General features: G+C 41.7%; 2 protein-coding genes across 2 annotated transcripts; both read left to right on the plus strand.

Annotated features, from left to right (window-relative positions):
- Positions 1-3,868: 3,868 nt before the first annotated feature.
- LOC121696135 (fer3-like protein) lies at positions 3,869-4,386 on the plus strand. The gene has a single exon (XM_042077462.1). The coding sequence runs from the start codon at positions 3,877-3,879 to the stop codon at positions 4,384-4,386; it is 510 nt and encodes a 169-aa protein (XP_041933396.1). The 5' UTR covers positions 3,869-3,876.
- Positions 4,387-7,149: 2,763 nt separating this feature from the next.
- twist1a (twist family bHLH transcription factor 1a) lies at positions 7,150-8,903 on the plus strand. The gene is made up of 2 exons (XM_042076708.1): positions 7,150-8,041; positions 8,334-8,903. The coding sequence occupies exon 1, from the start codon at positions 7,507-7,509 to the stop codon at positions 8,008-8,010; it is 504 nt and encodes a 167-aa protein (XP_041932642.1). The 5' UTR covers positions 7,150-7,506; the 3' UTR covers positions 8,011-8,041; positions 8,334-8,903.
- The last annotated feature ends 4,706 nt before the right edge of the window (positions 8,904-13,609 follow it).

A 13,609-nucleotide genomic window follows, 5' to 3' on the forward strand; every position in this document is an offset into this window, starting at 1 on the left:
CTCTTCCTTTCTCTTCTCTCTCTCTCTCTCTCTCTCTCTCTCTCTCTCTCTCTTTCTTTCCCCTTTGCTATCCTCCTCTCACGCTTCGTTGCATTTGATGTGGAGCTTCATCTTGGAACTGGACGGGTCAGATCATTTCTTTTCCCCCTTTTATCACACAAGGAAAAGGCTCTCGTTGTCTCTCGTCCCTGCGCTCACACACTCACACACTCACACCCACTTCTCCTTCAGATAGGTCATGAGTGCTTTAAAGGATGTCCTCCTGCTATTTGAGTAGGTGCTAAATGAGGTGAGGGGATTCATCCTGAGAGTTTGCATTGGTGAAGCCTCTCTCTCACAGTGCTGAGTTTGCCTTGGGATCAGTCCTGGCTGCTAGCTCATAAAAGGTTTTTTTTTTTAGCTTTTGCTAAGTGGGGGTTATGCCTACTTGATGATCGCAAAAGCACTCCAATGTCTGACTTTGTTCATAACCAATGAGTGGAGATGGAGTGTTTGATTAACAGGTGTATGTGTGTGTGTGTGGGGGGGGGGGGGGTGTAGAGGGTGTAAGGTTGTTTTGGATAAACTAGTCATCCATGGTTGACACACCAAAGCCACAGGTTTATTGCTCAGGTTGTACAAGTTGTCCATTAATGCTGAATTGTTTGCTTTCCGTGTAATTTCAGTTGCTATGCATACAACGATTTAATAGGAAAACTACTGTACCAAACAACACCTTGGTGGTAACTATCAGCTGGCTAGAAACTGGAAACCCTGGTGTGTGTGTGTGTGTGTGTGTGTGTGTGTCTGCATGTGTATATCTGAGTGTGTGTCGTGTGTGTGTCTGCATGTGTATATCTGAGTGTGTGTCGTGTGTGTGTGTCAGCATGTTTATGTGTGTGTGGGTGTTTATGTGTAAGTGTGTGTGTGTGTGTGTGTGTGTGTGTGTGTGTGTGTGTGTGTGTGTGTATGTGCCTGTGTGTGTGTGTGTGTGTGTGTGTGTGTGTGTGTGTGTGTAGGCCAGGGAATACTGTATTGTTTGTGTTAACTACCATCATTGTTTCCTTGCCATGTCTTTTCTCTTCTTTTTATTTTATTTCTTTATTTAAAATCAATATTTACCCAGCAGCCCCCAGGGCCCGGGATTACCTCATATTCTCCACGTCCAGCTGTGCTTTCTCAGCATCTCCATGGAAACGGCAGGAATGTGCACATCATGTTTATCCTGCTGCCAAGAAAACAGAGGAAAGCCAGAGAGAGAGAGAAAGAGAGAGAGAAAGAAAGAAAGGAAAAGAAAGAGAGAGAGAGATTTAACAGGGCTCCTTGATTAAAGGAAGCCCTTCAGAACAGTGCCCTCAAAATGGCTCCAAAGTCTACTAAAGAAACTCTATCTCTGATAATAACATCATAAAATGGTTGATTGAAGCGTGCTTGGCTATTGGATACAATCCTGCCAATTTAGCAATTACACAAGCAGGAGACTTCTACAATAGGCTGTGTTATTTCAACCTGTTTGAGTATGCAACAGGTTTTTTTTTTTTCAGCTGATGTTTTTCATCTTCGAGGTACATAGTTTTTTCAAGAGCCACAGACACCCTTGCACATACAGCTGCACTCACTGCAGAGGTGAAGATGGACCGAGAGAGAGAGACCGAGAGAGAGAGAGAGAGAGAGAGAGAGAGATGTCCTTGTTTCTTGGCAAGAGAGGCCGTTCTCTCCCATGTCAGACAGAGTTACCTTCTTGACATTTTACCCCCGACATTACTGCATTACTGTTGTCTTTTAATGATTGTGAGACCCGGATACTCCCCAGGCTTCATTTGCCCTGTCAGTGGCGAAATAGCCACAAGGTCCTGGGACGCAGAGGCCTTCAGACTCAGAGTCCTTTTTCCCCCCCTCAGTCTTCCAATAAATCACCCCACACTCACTTCGGCCGGGGCAATCGCCGCGCGACACTCATGCAATCTCTCCCCGCGCAGGAAACGGCTTTGCCGTGGGTGCGCATGAGGGAACGTCAACCTTCACTCCAACGCCATTTGTCACCGAGGCTCCTATCTGCAGCCGATAACACAGCCGCCGGCTCCCAACCAGAACTGGCCCTCATCCGGGCCAGGTCCACTCTGGGGTTTTGTGTTAACTCATGGCTACACTTCAGAAGAGACAAGTCTTATCCTTTAGCTGAAACTGCTTGCATTCTTACATGTTTTTGTGTCTTTTGTGGTCATTCCAGTCAGGCATCAGTCTGGAGACCTCTCTCTCTCTCTCTCTCTCTCTCTCTCTCTCGTTGCCCTGCACTGGAGGCCCCCAGGTGAGCCTTTAAACTCTCTGGGCCCTGGGAAGGGTAATTAAGGTCCAGCGTTTCTGAGTGAACTGCGCTGCGGTGCTTTCTCCCAGCACAGGAGCCAGGGGTACAGGCCAGGCTAATAACCACAGGGCACACAGGAAGGAACTCGGTGACTACCTCTCCATCCTCATCATTACAAATACCATTAATAATGTTAATGAATGAACACAGTCTACAGGGGCTGCTCTCTCATAAGCATGCACACACATGCTACCAAATAGATCCTTCTGAAGTTTCAGCAAAGCCCAGGAAAGCATGTTCACGGCCCCTCTTAGATGCTACAGCTCTCCGCCTGGCACCGCATTTAAGAAGACACTGTACAGAAAGTTTACAGACACATTGGAGTCTGGACTGAACATTATGTTTAGGAAAACATTTCAGATAGGTCATTACAGCTCTGTTTATTGATTGGCAGTTGCCTATAGTCACTATTATCCCTATGCTGAGACAGAGAGCAATTAGGTTTTACTTGAGACAGTGATAGCCTGCAAATCCCTGTGGTTGACCTAATGTTGAGTTTGAGAAAATAATTGTAATGTAACAGTTCTTGGAGAATGTGAATATAATTATGCACATTGGCATATGTGTAATATACTTGTTTTATTATGGAACGACTGTGTTTCCATATAAATGAATGCTGCAAATTCCTCACTCCCCGTAACTCTCTGTGTTAAGGCTTGACGCATCGTCTAAACCAAATTTAAGAGGTCTTGCTCACCAATGTCATTGAATTGAACCAGTGATTAGTCGTCTATGACAAAAACATCCCATTTAAATCCGCAAGATGACACTGAAACAACCACGTCTTCCTTTGTGGGCATTCGTAGTCAGTGGAAACTTTTTCCTTTCCGTGGGAACAGTGAGTTATTTGCACTGATTTGCAAAAGAAAGGCAGCTCGAGTATACCGACTGTTGGGGAATGTTATATTTGGTCACTCGCATTGGCCCCATTTAAGTAATAGAAGTCTCATTACTTAGCCTCGCCTTGCACCAGGATACCGAGCAAACACGACAGGGTGACCCTTTGTCAAGTCTCTCCTATTTAGAACATCATTAAAGAGCCTCTGGACACCCCGAACATCAAGTGCCACAACCATCTCTGCAGGGCTCGCAGACTTCTTCCTCCGGGCTAAATTGACTTTTTAATTCCTAAAATGGATTATCGTCCACACAAAGGGACATAAAAAGAGGTCTAGCTCAAAGTCGAATTAACAGGCATATTAAAACAGCGGGACGGAGCTCTGGACACATGCCAAAAAGGAACTAACTTTGACGCTTTAACAGGATTTCAGAGCTGAATGACACAACTATTGGCATCCACGCGACACGAACTGTAGGCCGTCATATCGCATTAGGATTAAGATCCAGTGAGTTCTTCATCTTTTTGAACAGCAAGACATAAATCCCCCCATGTCAGTAAGTATATATACTACTTTGATCAGCTTAGCACTGAAACAACTCTGAAGTGCGCACTTGGTGGATCAGTAGAAGACAGTAGCAGGCTACCTTTGCTATGAACCGGACATCACTGGACACAACACGGCACATTCCATATGGAAATCCATTCATCCATGATGGATCCAGCACTATTTGACATAGTCGGTGACATGAACGTTATGGAAGTGCATTCGAAGACAACACTGGCGCCGAAACAAGGCCCGAGAACACTGAATGGGTCGGACGTTCGAGAGCGACATTACTGCAACTTCACCCAAGGCTCCCAGGCGGCTGCTGGTGGTGAGACGCTCGTTCATTACGCGAACTGTGAGCCGTTGGCGAATGAGGGCACATCCGCTTATGGGCCTGGATTTCAGAGTGGAAGGTCGAAGCGGAAACGTGTGATTACTACGGTTCAGCGACACGCCGCTAACATCAGGGAGCGCAGACGTATGTTCAGTCTCAACGAGGCCTTTGATGAACTGCGGAAGAAAGTGCCTACTTTCGCATATGAGAAAAGACTGTCGAGGATAGAAACGCTGCGCCTAGCTGTAGTGTACATTTCCTTTATGATGGAACTACTGAAAAAACAGTCTCTTATCAACCTGGATCAAATGGAATTGTGACTGCAAATTTTAATTGTTATTATAAGTCTACTGTGAACATAATAAATGTATGCCAGTAACGTAAGTAAAAAAGTTATATTAGATAGTTACCTCGAATATTGTTGTTTTTACTAACCTATATCTGAGTTAATCCGAGTTTCAGTCTTTCGATCAACTCCAAAGTATGAGATGTACAAAAGTTGTGAAATATTTCTCCAATAATGGGCTGCATATTAACATAAAATAAATTATTTTTAACTCGTCAAATGTTTTAAGACAAGAGTATTCCGTCGTCGGATTTAGTAGCCTAGTGGAAGATCATTGTGTACATACGCCTTTGAGAAAAAGCAATGTTGAAATGTTTGAGTCATACTGTCCATTTAGCAAATTCATTCTCAAATGCAGAAATGTGGCAAAAATGAAATCTGCATGAATTATGAGTATGGGCCGAATGTGCTGAAATTACCATTTTAAAGGTGCTCTAAGCGATGCTAGGTAACGTCACTTCTGTTGACTTTCAAACAAAACAGAGCTAGCTCGCTACTTCCTCCCCATCCCTCCCGTGCTGCTGCCGTCCAATTGAAACTCTCCTAAACACGCATCTCTTCTGTGATTTGCTGGAACAGTGTGTTTGTTTTTATGGGCTAGGTTTGCCCAGGTTGTTTTTGTTGCCGTTTTTGGACTGGAGCCTGGGCTGTCCACAGATCACAGATCATCTTGTTTTTTTTTACAGTGATTCAGGACACAGACAGCTAGCGGTTGGTTTGGTGATCTTTGCAGTAAGTGACATAAAATGTTTTAGCCTAAAAAACGCGTGGCATCGCTTAGATCGCCTTTAAACTGACTACAGCAAATACCGGAGTGAGTTACATTCACTGAAGTTCACTGAAATAGAAGTTGATACTGTAGGCTTATGGACTTCGACAATATGACAAGTGCCCATGAAATCCCCGAGAGAGAGAGAGAGAGAGAGACCCACGGTTGCACAGGTCTGCTGGTGGTAACTATAGTTGTCCACAGGTAAGACAGACCTGTTTCAGCACCATGGAGAGTGGTCCACCTCACCAGGTAAGAGCGCGGCAGTGCTGTCGACTTACCTGTTTCTCCGTGTATTTCATAAATAAAAGGTGTAACCATTCGAAGCTATGGTGGTTCACATATCCTATATATTCCCAGCCTCACAAAAAAGCTCTACCTGAAAGGTCACAATCATTCACTATCCTGCTAACCACACATAAAGGCGTGAACTGGTCAGATTTTACAGGTCCATTTTAATACTTCTGTGATAAATGCAATGACGCCTGTGTCTTTTTTAGGGGACGGTGCGCCCTCTTGTGGGTCTTATATCGATCACGAGTTTTAGACCGGTGAGTAGAGAACCGAAGGATGCAACAGCGCAACTGTCGCACTACGGTGATGGGTTGTAAGAAGCAGACGTCACTTGAGGTCAGCAGTTTTTTTTTCATATTTAGGCAGGGCGAACTCCACATAATTTGTCTGTCTTAAGGCATTTGAGATCGACATCGTGACAATTTCAAGGTTCTTGTCTTTCTCAATGGCACCATAATCTAATCTCGCCGCTGTGTAATTTGTGGTGCGACTGAAGTAATCAGGGTGGACATTGTTTTTATCCTGACGCGGGCGGTCTTTTTTAATGGCATCGGAGAATGGCGTGGACACGCGATGTGTTTTGCTTGGATGCTGTCTATTTTACTCCCCGTGTAATGTTTGCGTTGCGTTTTGGGCAGCACTTTTTAAGCGTAGTCAACCCAGAGGCGACCTGCTGTGATTGCGGATCAGTCTGAAAACCCCGTAGTTAGAAACCCGAGTCTGCTTCTCATCCTTTTAAATCTGCGGTACTCGGTCGGAGTCCCAGCGGGTTAAATACCTCCTTGCACATTAACGTACACGTAAATAAACACTGTGTTGCATTTACGCAGTAAACTTCAAAGCTCCTCTTATCCCCAAATTACAACGCTTTGCATAAAACTCATCAATTTCTTAAGTTTGAAGTTTCCCTGCATAGCTTCAAGTAATACTAAATAGGCCTACATTATTATTAATCAGTGAAAACTAATCCTTTCCATTGAATATTGAGTGGCAATAGCAAACCCAACATATTTTACATTATGTTTCTTGCATGTCTGTGTGACGTCAGACTTATTTTCTTGAACTTTTCTCAGTAAAGTCTACATCAGCTTTTGCAAATCATGTATCCTCTTGTCATATCATCGGAGCGCTCACAGAGTGGAACAGCAACAGGAGTCACGTTAGCGCGCACTATACGCCCCCTGAGAAACAACGCGGGAGATCACCTACCTACGGCAATTCAGGAACAGCAGCCCCCAGACACGGGGTCGCTATCAAGAGTCCTTTCATGATCTGGCACTATGCAGAGAACGCTTAAATTATGTAAGCATCGTAAAAATGTGTGAAGCTGCCAACCAGTGCCAATTGTTTGCAACCGTTTCAAATTACAATCCATTGTATTTTAGTTCTCAATCCAGTCAACAACGAGCTACAACTTAGGGCCTACTTGTTTTTATTATTGTTTTAGGAAATAAAAGACAATATATCTCAACGTTTTACTTTACAGAGATGTCTTTCACACCATGACATGATCCATATAATATTATCTTACATTATACAATATAACGTCTCTGAATATCCATTGACTGCATACGTTCCGTTACTGCAGAATAAAAAAAAACATTGGGTCCAACACAAACTACACAAATTCCGTTCATTCCCGCGTTTGGCATAGTGTCATACTCAAACGTGATGTAATAACTTATGTTTTGATTGCACTAAATCTTTTTGCCACGATCTTAAACGACTGTGAATGCCCTGATTCTTGTATAACGGAAACTTTTTTGATTGTTCTCTGGCCTATCCCACCCCTTGGTTTTACGTCGCATTACTTCTTGTCCAATCACCGTTCCCCAAATACTTTGCGCCTTCCAGGGCTATAAGAACCCTTAAGACTTCGTCAAGTTGAGAAACACCTCCGTGGCGCACGGGGCCAGTGTGAGAGTGTAATAAACGGCATATTTCAGCGAGGGAGTTTAAAAAACCACTATTCCTGGAGCTTGAACTGGACCGAGGGACAAACGCCCGTCTTTTGTTCCTATCCGAAAGGTGATGTTTGAGGAAGAGACGATGCAGGAGGATTCGAGCTCCCCGGAGTCTCCAGTGGACAGCCTTGGTAACAGCGAAGAGGAGCTCGACAGGCAAACGAAAAGATGTGGGAGGAAAAGAAGACCGAGCAGGAAAAGTGGGGAGGATTCAGATAGCCCTACCCATGGGAAAAGGGGGAAAAAGTGCAGCAGCAGCCCACAGTCTTTTGAGGACCTTCAGACGCAGCGGGTCATGGCTAACGTACGCGAAAGACAGAGGACGCAGTCACTCAACGAGGCTTTTGCCTCTTTGCGGAAAATCATCCCCACTTTGCCCTCTGACAAATTAAGCAAAATTCAGACGCTTAAGCTTGCGGCAAGGTACATTGACTTCCTCTGCCAGGTTCTGCAGAGCGACGAGCTGGACTCCAAAATGGCAAGCTGCAGCTACGTGGCTCACGAGAGACTGAGCTACGCGTTTTCCGTGTGGAGGATGGAGGGCGCGTGGTCCATGTCAACATCCCACTAACTTCCTCGTGGATACAGTGTTGGGCAACATGGTGAGACACTCAAAAGTCTCAAACTTGTTTTCTGAATATTTTTTGAAGTCACAAAGATTTCATGGACAAAAACTATTAAATATAGATTAAATGCAGAGGGAACATTATGATATATACCTGTGCATTTGTCAATATATCAACTCAGAAATGTCTGTACGAAATAGGCCACTAAAATGATAGATTCCTGTGAATTAATTAAATTACACACAGAATTGTTAAAATTGATTGACTGTTCTATCACAAATAAAAACTGTCATGAGTCCTTGACTTTACTTTGCTTTCATATCCACAGATGTATCCAGAACGTCCGTGCTTGCGGAATAGTGCAGATCCTGTAGGCCTACGGTGGAAGGCAAACCTTGGATATTACTGGGGGAGATTTTGGGGGCATTGCGACTGAGCAGCGGGCATCGTGGGGGAGCACTTACTACAGCGGAGACCTGCGGCTATGGACATGGAGCTACATTCAGATCTGTGTTTGAAAACTTTACTTTTCTTGACGATGAATGTTGGAGATATGTACTTCTATACAGTATGCATGCTTTTCGACCAGTCGTGCCAATTCATACGAGGACAGAGAGACTACACCAGACCCGCCTCTTCCTAGCCGGGCTGACTCCGGAGACAGCCATGAAGTGAATATTTTCATATTTATTTTTGTAAAGAAACTCATTTTTTTTGGCTCATATCTGTATGACTTTCTTGATGTTTTGCCTGGTCCCTGAAATACATACATACATATATTTATTTATTGATAGGCCTACATGTCACAATGCAGAATGGATCTGGAGTCTATGCATTTAATGACCTTGTTGTATATATTTGTATATGTTCTGCAATAAAAAACGAGTATGAATTCTAATTCTTAGACCTGCGTTTGGTGTGGTATGGATTGGGACTAAATATGTCAGTTTAAAATAGTCTTTTTTGCCTCTAAACAATAGAAATACCAAGACTGTTTATGCAGGTGATACACAAACAATTCAATTGTTCAAGCAGCTAAGTAGGCCTATATCAGCAGTTTGAACACATAAAAGAAACACTTGCCCTTAAACAAAATACTATTGAATAAATGCAGTGACTGAAAAACCGAATGATACTCTTGAGCTAAAAGAACGGTGTATCATTAGACTGTTTTTGGATGCCTGACGCAGCTTTAAGTTCAGAGCAGCGGCGGTATGGCTACAAACCGTTGTGGAACAAACGTGTGGTTAGTGACCTGCTTCTAGCTCTGGGGAAAGTGGGATCCATTTTTATGAATTTGAGTTGCTTTCTTTCTTGGCTTCCTCTGACGTTTCTACTTTGGGGGATTTCTGTGCAGCTCGGTAAAACTTTACCACAGAGTGACACATGATAAATATCCCAGCCTTGCTACTTAGACTGTCTATTATTTTTATTCCTCAAAAAGGTCTCTATAGACTACTCCAAGTATTTGTTTAGAGGCGAATAAAATGCTGGTTTCAACTAATTGAACTTAACATCATTTAGATTTTTGAATATCTGATATAAATACCATGGCCTAATTTAATAAATTCCAAAGTGGAGGTGCATTTAAAAACAGGTCAACATATTTGGAAATTATATTTCCACTTTCACCGGGACATTTCACGTGACCACACATAATAAAACGCCGGGTCACTTCCAACTGATAGCCTGTACCATAGATTAGCTGTCTTTGGGCTGATGTTGTGACAGGTTCAGTGTGGGTCTGTGAAAGCGTTTGAGTGCTTGTTGCAGAATCAAAGCGCGGGCCCGTTTGAAGAAGGTGTGTAATTGGCTGCAGAAGCATGTATGGAATTCCCAGATGTCTATAAAACGTAGGGCGCGCTCGCCAGGTCACCAGAGGGTGGTGGGGGTTAAGGTGGCCTTGAATCAACATTATTCCTCTTTTGTAGGAGCGAGAAAAAAAGGCAGTTAGATGGAATCAGCGTATTGAGTTTAAAACAGGACATGATGCAGCAATATAAGAAATATTTCCAATGATTGAATAAACAGTCGAATATTACATGAAATTAGCATATTATTTCAATGGACAATGGGCTCTGTAGATTTAATAAAAACGAATGCAAAATGTAAACATGGGTAGCCTATAGGCCTATTAAAATTCATGCGCATTGCACAATAATGGATAGGCCTATGTTTTGGTTGATTCTAATACAACAAAATGTTTTGGCACAGCCGATTATTTTGCATGTAAGCTACAATGATTTTTAAAGCAAACGTGCAAAAAGAAAACTAGAAGTTATTCAAGAGTTACAGAGAGGCCTATTTGGTGTCCAAATCAGAGCCCGTGCTAAGTTTGAGCCTGGCTTGGTGGTTTTCAAGTACAGATTTCTTTTCTCGTAGAAAAGGAAAGTTCTCTCAATCACGGCGGAATGCTGCAGAGACTAGATGGATTTGGCGAGAGACTGAGAGAGAAAATACCGAGGCACCTGAAACAAATTTATTTTTACCAGATGTTGTTAGTATTTTTCTTTAACGTCACGTGAAGCGAACAGATGTTGAGTTGCAGCAGGGACCCGCCTTCGGCCGCATAGTGCTAGAAAAGCCGACAGAAAGACGCAGCACTTTTGTTAATAAAAAGACGACTTGGACATTATATTTCGGTCGATTATCCGTGATATGCTTCGATAAGGAGTTTGTTTGAAACATCTGGATTTTCAAGCGGGAAACTAAGGAGCAACTCTACCGGCCTCTTCGTCCTGTGGGGACTGGGAAGGGGGATGTTTTTTTTTTCGCCGACTGTTCACTGCTGAAAAACCTTCATTTACGGGATTTAATTCGGTAAATACCACCGTGGCCTACTATCTTTTTTAGAACGCTCGACGTTTTCGCGATGGTCAAAGCTTTATGAGATATCAAAATTAAAATCAAATATTTGTGTTGCCACAAGTATTGCTGTTCTTGGCATTAAGTTGTGATATTGCATGTCTGGAAGTTATGAAGGGTAAGCACGTTGAAGTTTTGTTTCACACGCTGGAATTTCACCATGTTTGTTTAAAGTTTGGCGTCTTTTTATGAAGTACACAGCTAAGCTATTTCGAGACACATCTTAAAGGTACAGGAATCTATTGTTCCAAGATGAGACCTCTAGGCCCGTGAACCACTGTCCACGTAACCAAAACTAGCCTACATGTCAGTGACTGGCAGGTCAGGAATACTATTACTACCCTGTAAATGTAAATATCACTTTATTATAAATGCCAAAATGTAATAAACAGCATTGAAAATGTCCCTTTGATTGGATGCTGTTTTTATTTTCAGCTAGGCGCGTCAAAGAACAAATAAAAACGCCAGAGGCGTCTGGTTGATGAAAAAATGTTCAAAATATTTGGGGTTTATTTTCTCTAGTGTTCAGTGCTATGCCCAGTATGGCCATTTATGTGATCAGCTGGATATCCTGGCATGTTGGACAAGAATAATAAAATCTTTATTAATAAACTCTAGGGAGGGTTCGAGAACTAGAGTTAAACGATTTGACGTATGCGTATAGAACGTAAAACCATCAGCTTTGACCCAGAGGGCAACGCGATGCACCAAAGGGAATCGATTCCCCATCTTCAAATTACCGTGTCCGTGTTATCTTAAACTTGAAGCTGTTGTTCTGGGGGGAGGAAGAATGTCACCTTTGTGGACTTGTCGGCTAACACTTCTCACGCTGGACGATTAAGGAGAAATTCCTTCAGAAGGCAGTGCCTCTCACTGTCGACCTTTTCAAATCTGAAAGCATGCATGGCAAAGAAGGTACACTTGAAACAGCCTTTGAACTTTTACAATGATCAAATCGGGTTGATGACACCTGATCTTGAATCTCTCTCTATATTTAAATCAAGATACTGCATGCCAAAAGCGGTTATAGGATTGACTGTGATAATAATCATTGTTTAAATAAAATGATGATGATGATAATAATAATAATAATATTAATAATAATAATAATAATAATAATAATAATAATAATAATAATATAATTTAAGAATTTAAATGAGAACACAATTTATGGTTAAACAAGTGGTAAGGTATATCAGTGTTATTATTCCGTTAAACTGAGTTATTCATTATAAATTGGTTAATATGCTTGTACGCAATAAAACGTCAGTTTGGTTTTGCCCTCTTTGAACTCAGCTAGTCCCTAACATTCCGCAGAAGAGACATGGGACAGTTTGATCGATGACGTTGGATCTCTCCAACAGGTGTCTGCACAAAACCTGCTTCATATGTCAATCCACTCTACTTATGAACAAAAAAGCACTATCCATCAAAGATTCTAGAACAGAGCTCTGTTCTAGAATCTTTGCTATCCATACACAATATCTTGCACGTGTATTATTACTATTAAGCCTACTCGTATACATTCTAAGAACATTGTTTTGATTTAAGTCTTATTATAATTTTAAAAACATTCAAACTCGAGGACGAATTTCTCACATAAAGCAGTAGGCCTATGTATAATAATATAATCGTAATCGTAGGCTATAATTAAAATTATACCACATGGTCATAATGAAGGGCATTCATTCGATACCAAATAACGATGTGTTATTTAAAGCGATGTGTTTCATTGTGACTTAAAAGTATTTATAATGTCATCCAGTAGCTAGCCAATAGGCCACTGTGAGAACATAGGCTGCAGCCCGGTTACAGGTGCAAATATATCTGAGGCCTAATACAGGCCTACACGTTATATTGCACATGCACCGGCAAAGAGTAGCCTACAGTCTAACACATTTGATGTCATGAACGCGTTATCCATATCAGTCATAACATATTATTTTAGAATTATTTTACTTTTAAAAGAAAGACAATTTTATTCAAACTATGGTCCAAAGAAACTTTACGTTCAGACACAAACATTCTCGTTTGGTATTGCAAATATTATCTTGCTTGCTCAAAGTAAAAAGACACAAACAGTTGCATTCTGACATTTATGTTTAGTCACCTCTGACAACTGCATTTTGCAAAGGTTCCCAACAACATTTTAAATACCCATACAATAGCATCCAGGTAGACAACAGGAAATCAACAAAATGAAAAGGCTCCAACTATGCTTCCACCAGGAGTGCGCACAGTTATCACTCACTATAATAACGAAGAACACATCGTATTGCACTTGGTGGGAGTTTCCTTAAACCCAGTATCCATAAAAAAATATTCACACACTCACAAATGCGTATAAATTATTCTTAATGTAGGTTATTATATGTCCTTATGACCTTATGAATGCATGGAGTTACATAAAGAGTATTTGGTGAATAAACAGCATTTAACAATGGGAGTACATAGCAGTCAGTGCCATTGTCAAGGGGTTAAAGAAGCTTCATTATGCATTTAACACTTCTTACTGTAAGGACTTATAACACCAAACCACTTTGTGAAACAGTCAGTGTTAAAATAGTTATATTGACTGATGTCAGTGGTTATGATTCATTATGAATACTTAATAACCCGTTATGAATGTGTTTATAATGCATTTAAACTGTGTTTGAGTACAATGTTGCCATAAACTTTGAAGTTACATTATTAACTTCAATGAAACAAAGTTTTCCTCCAAAATAAGGATTGTGCTAT

This window comes from Alosa sapidissima, chromosome 21 (genome assembly GCF_018492685.1).
Source record: "Alosa sapidissima isolate fAloSap1 chromosome 21, fAloSap1.pri, whole genome shotgun sequence".
NCBI lineage: Eukaryota > Metazoa > Chordata > Actinopteri > Clupeiformes > Clupeidae > Alosa > Alosa sapidissima.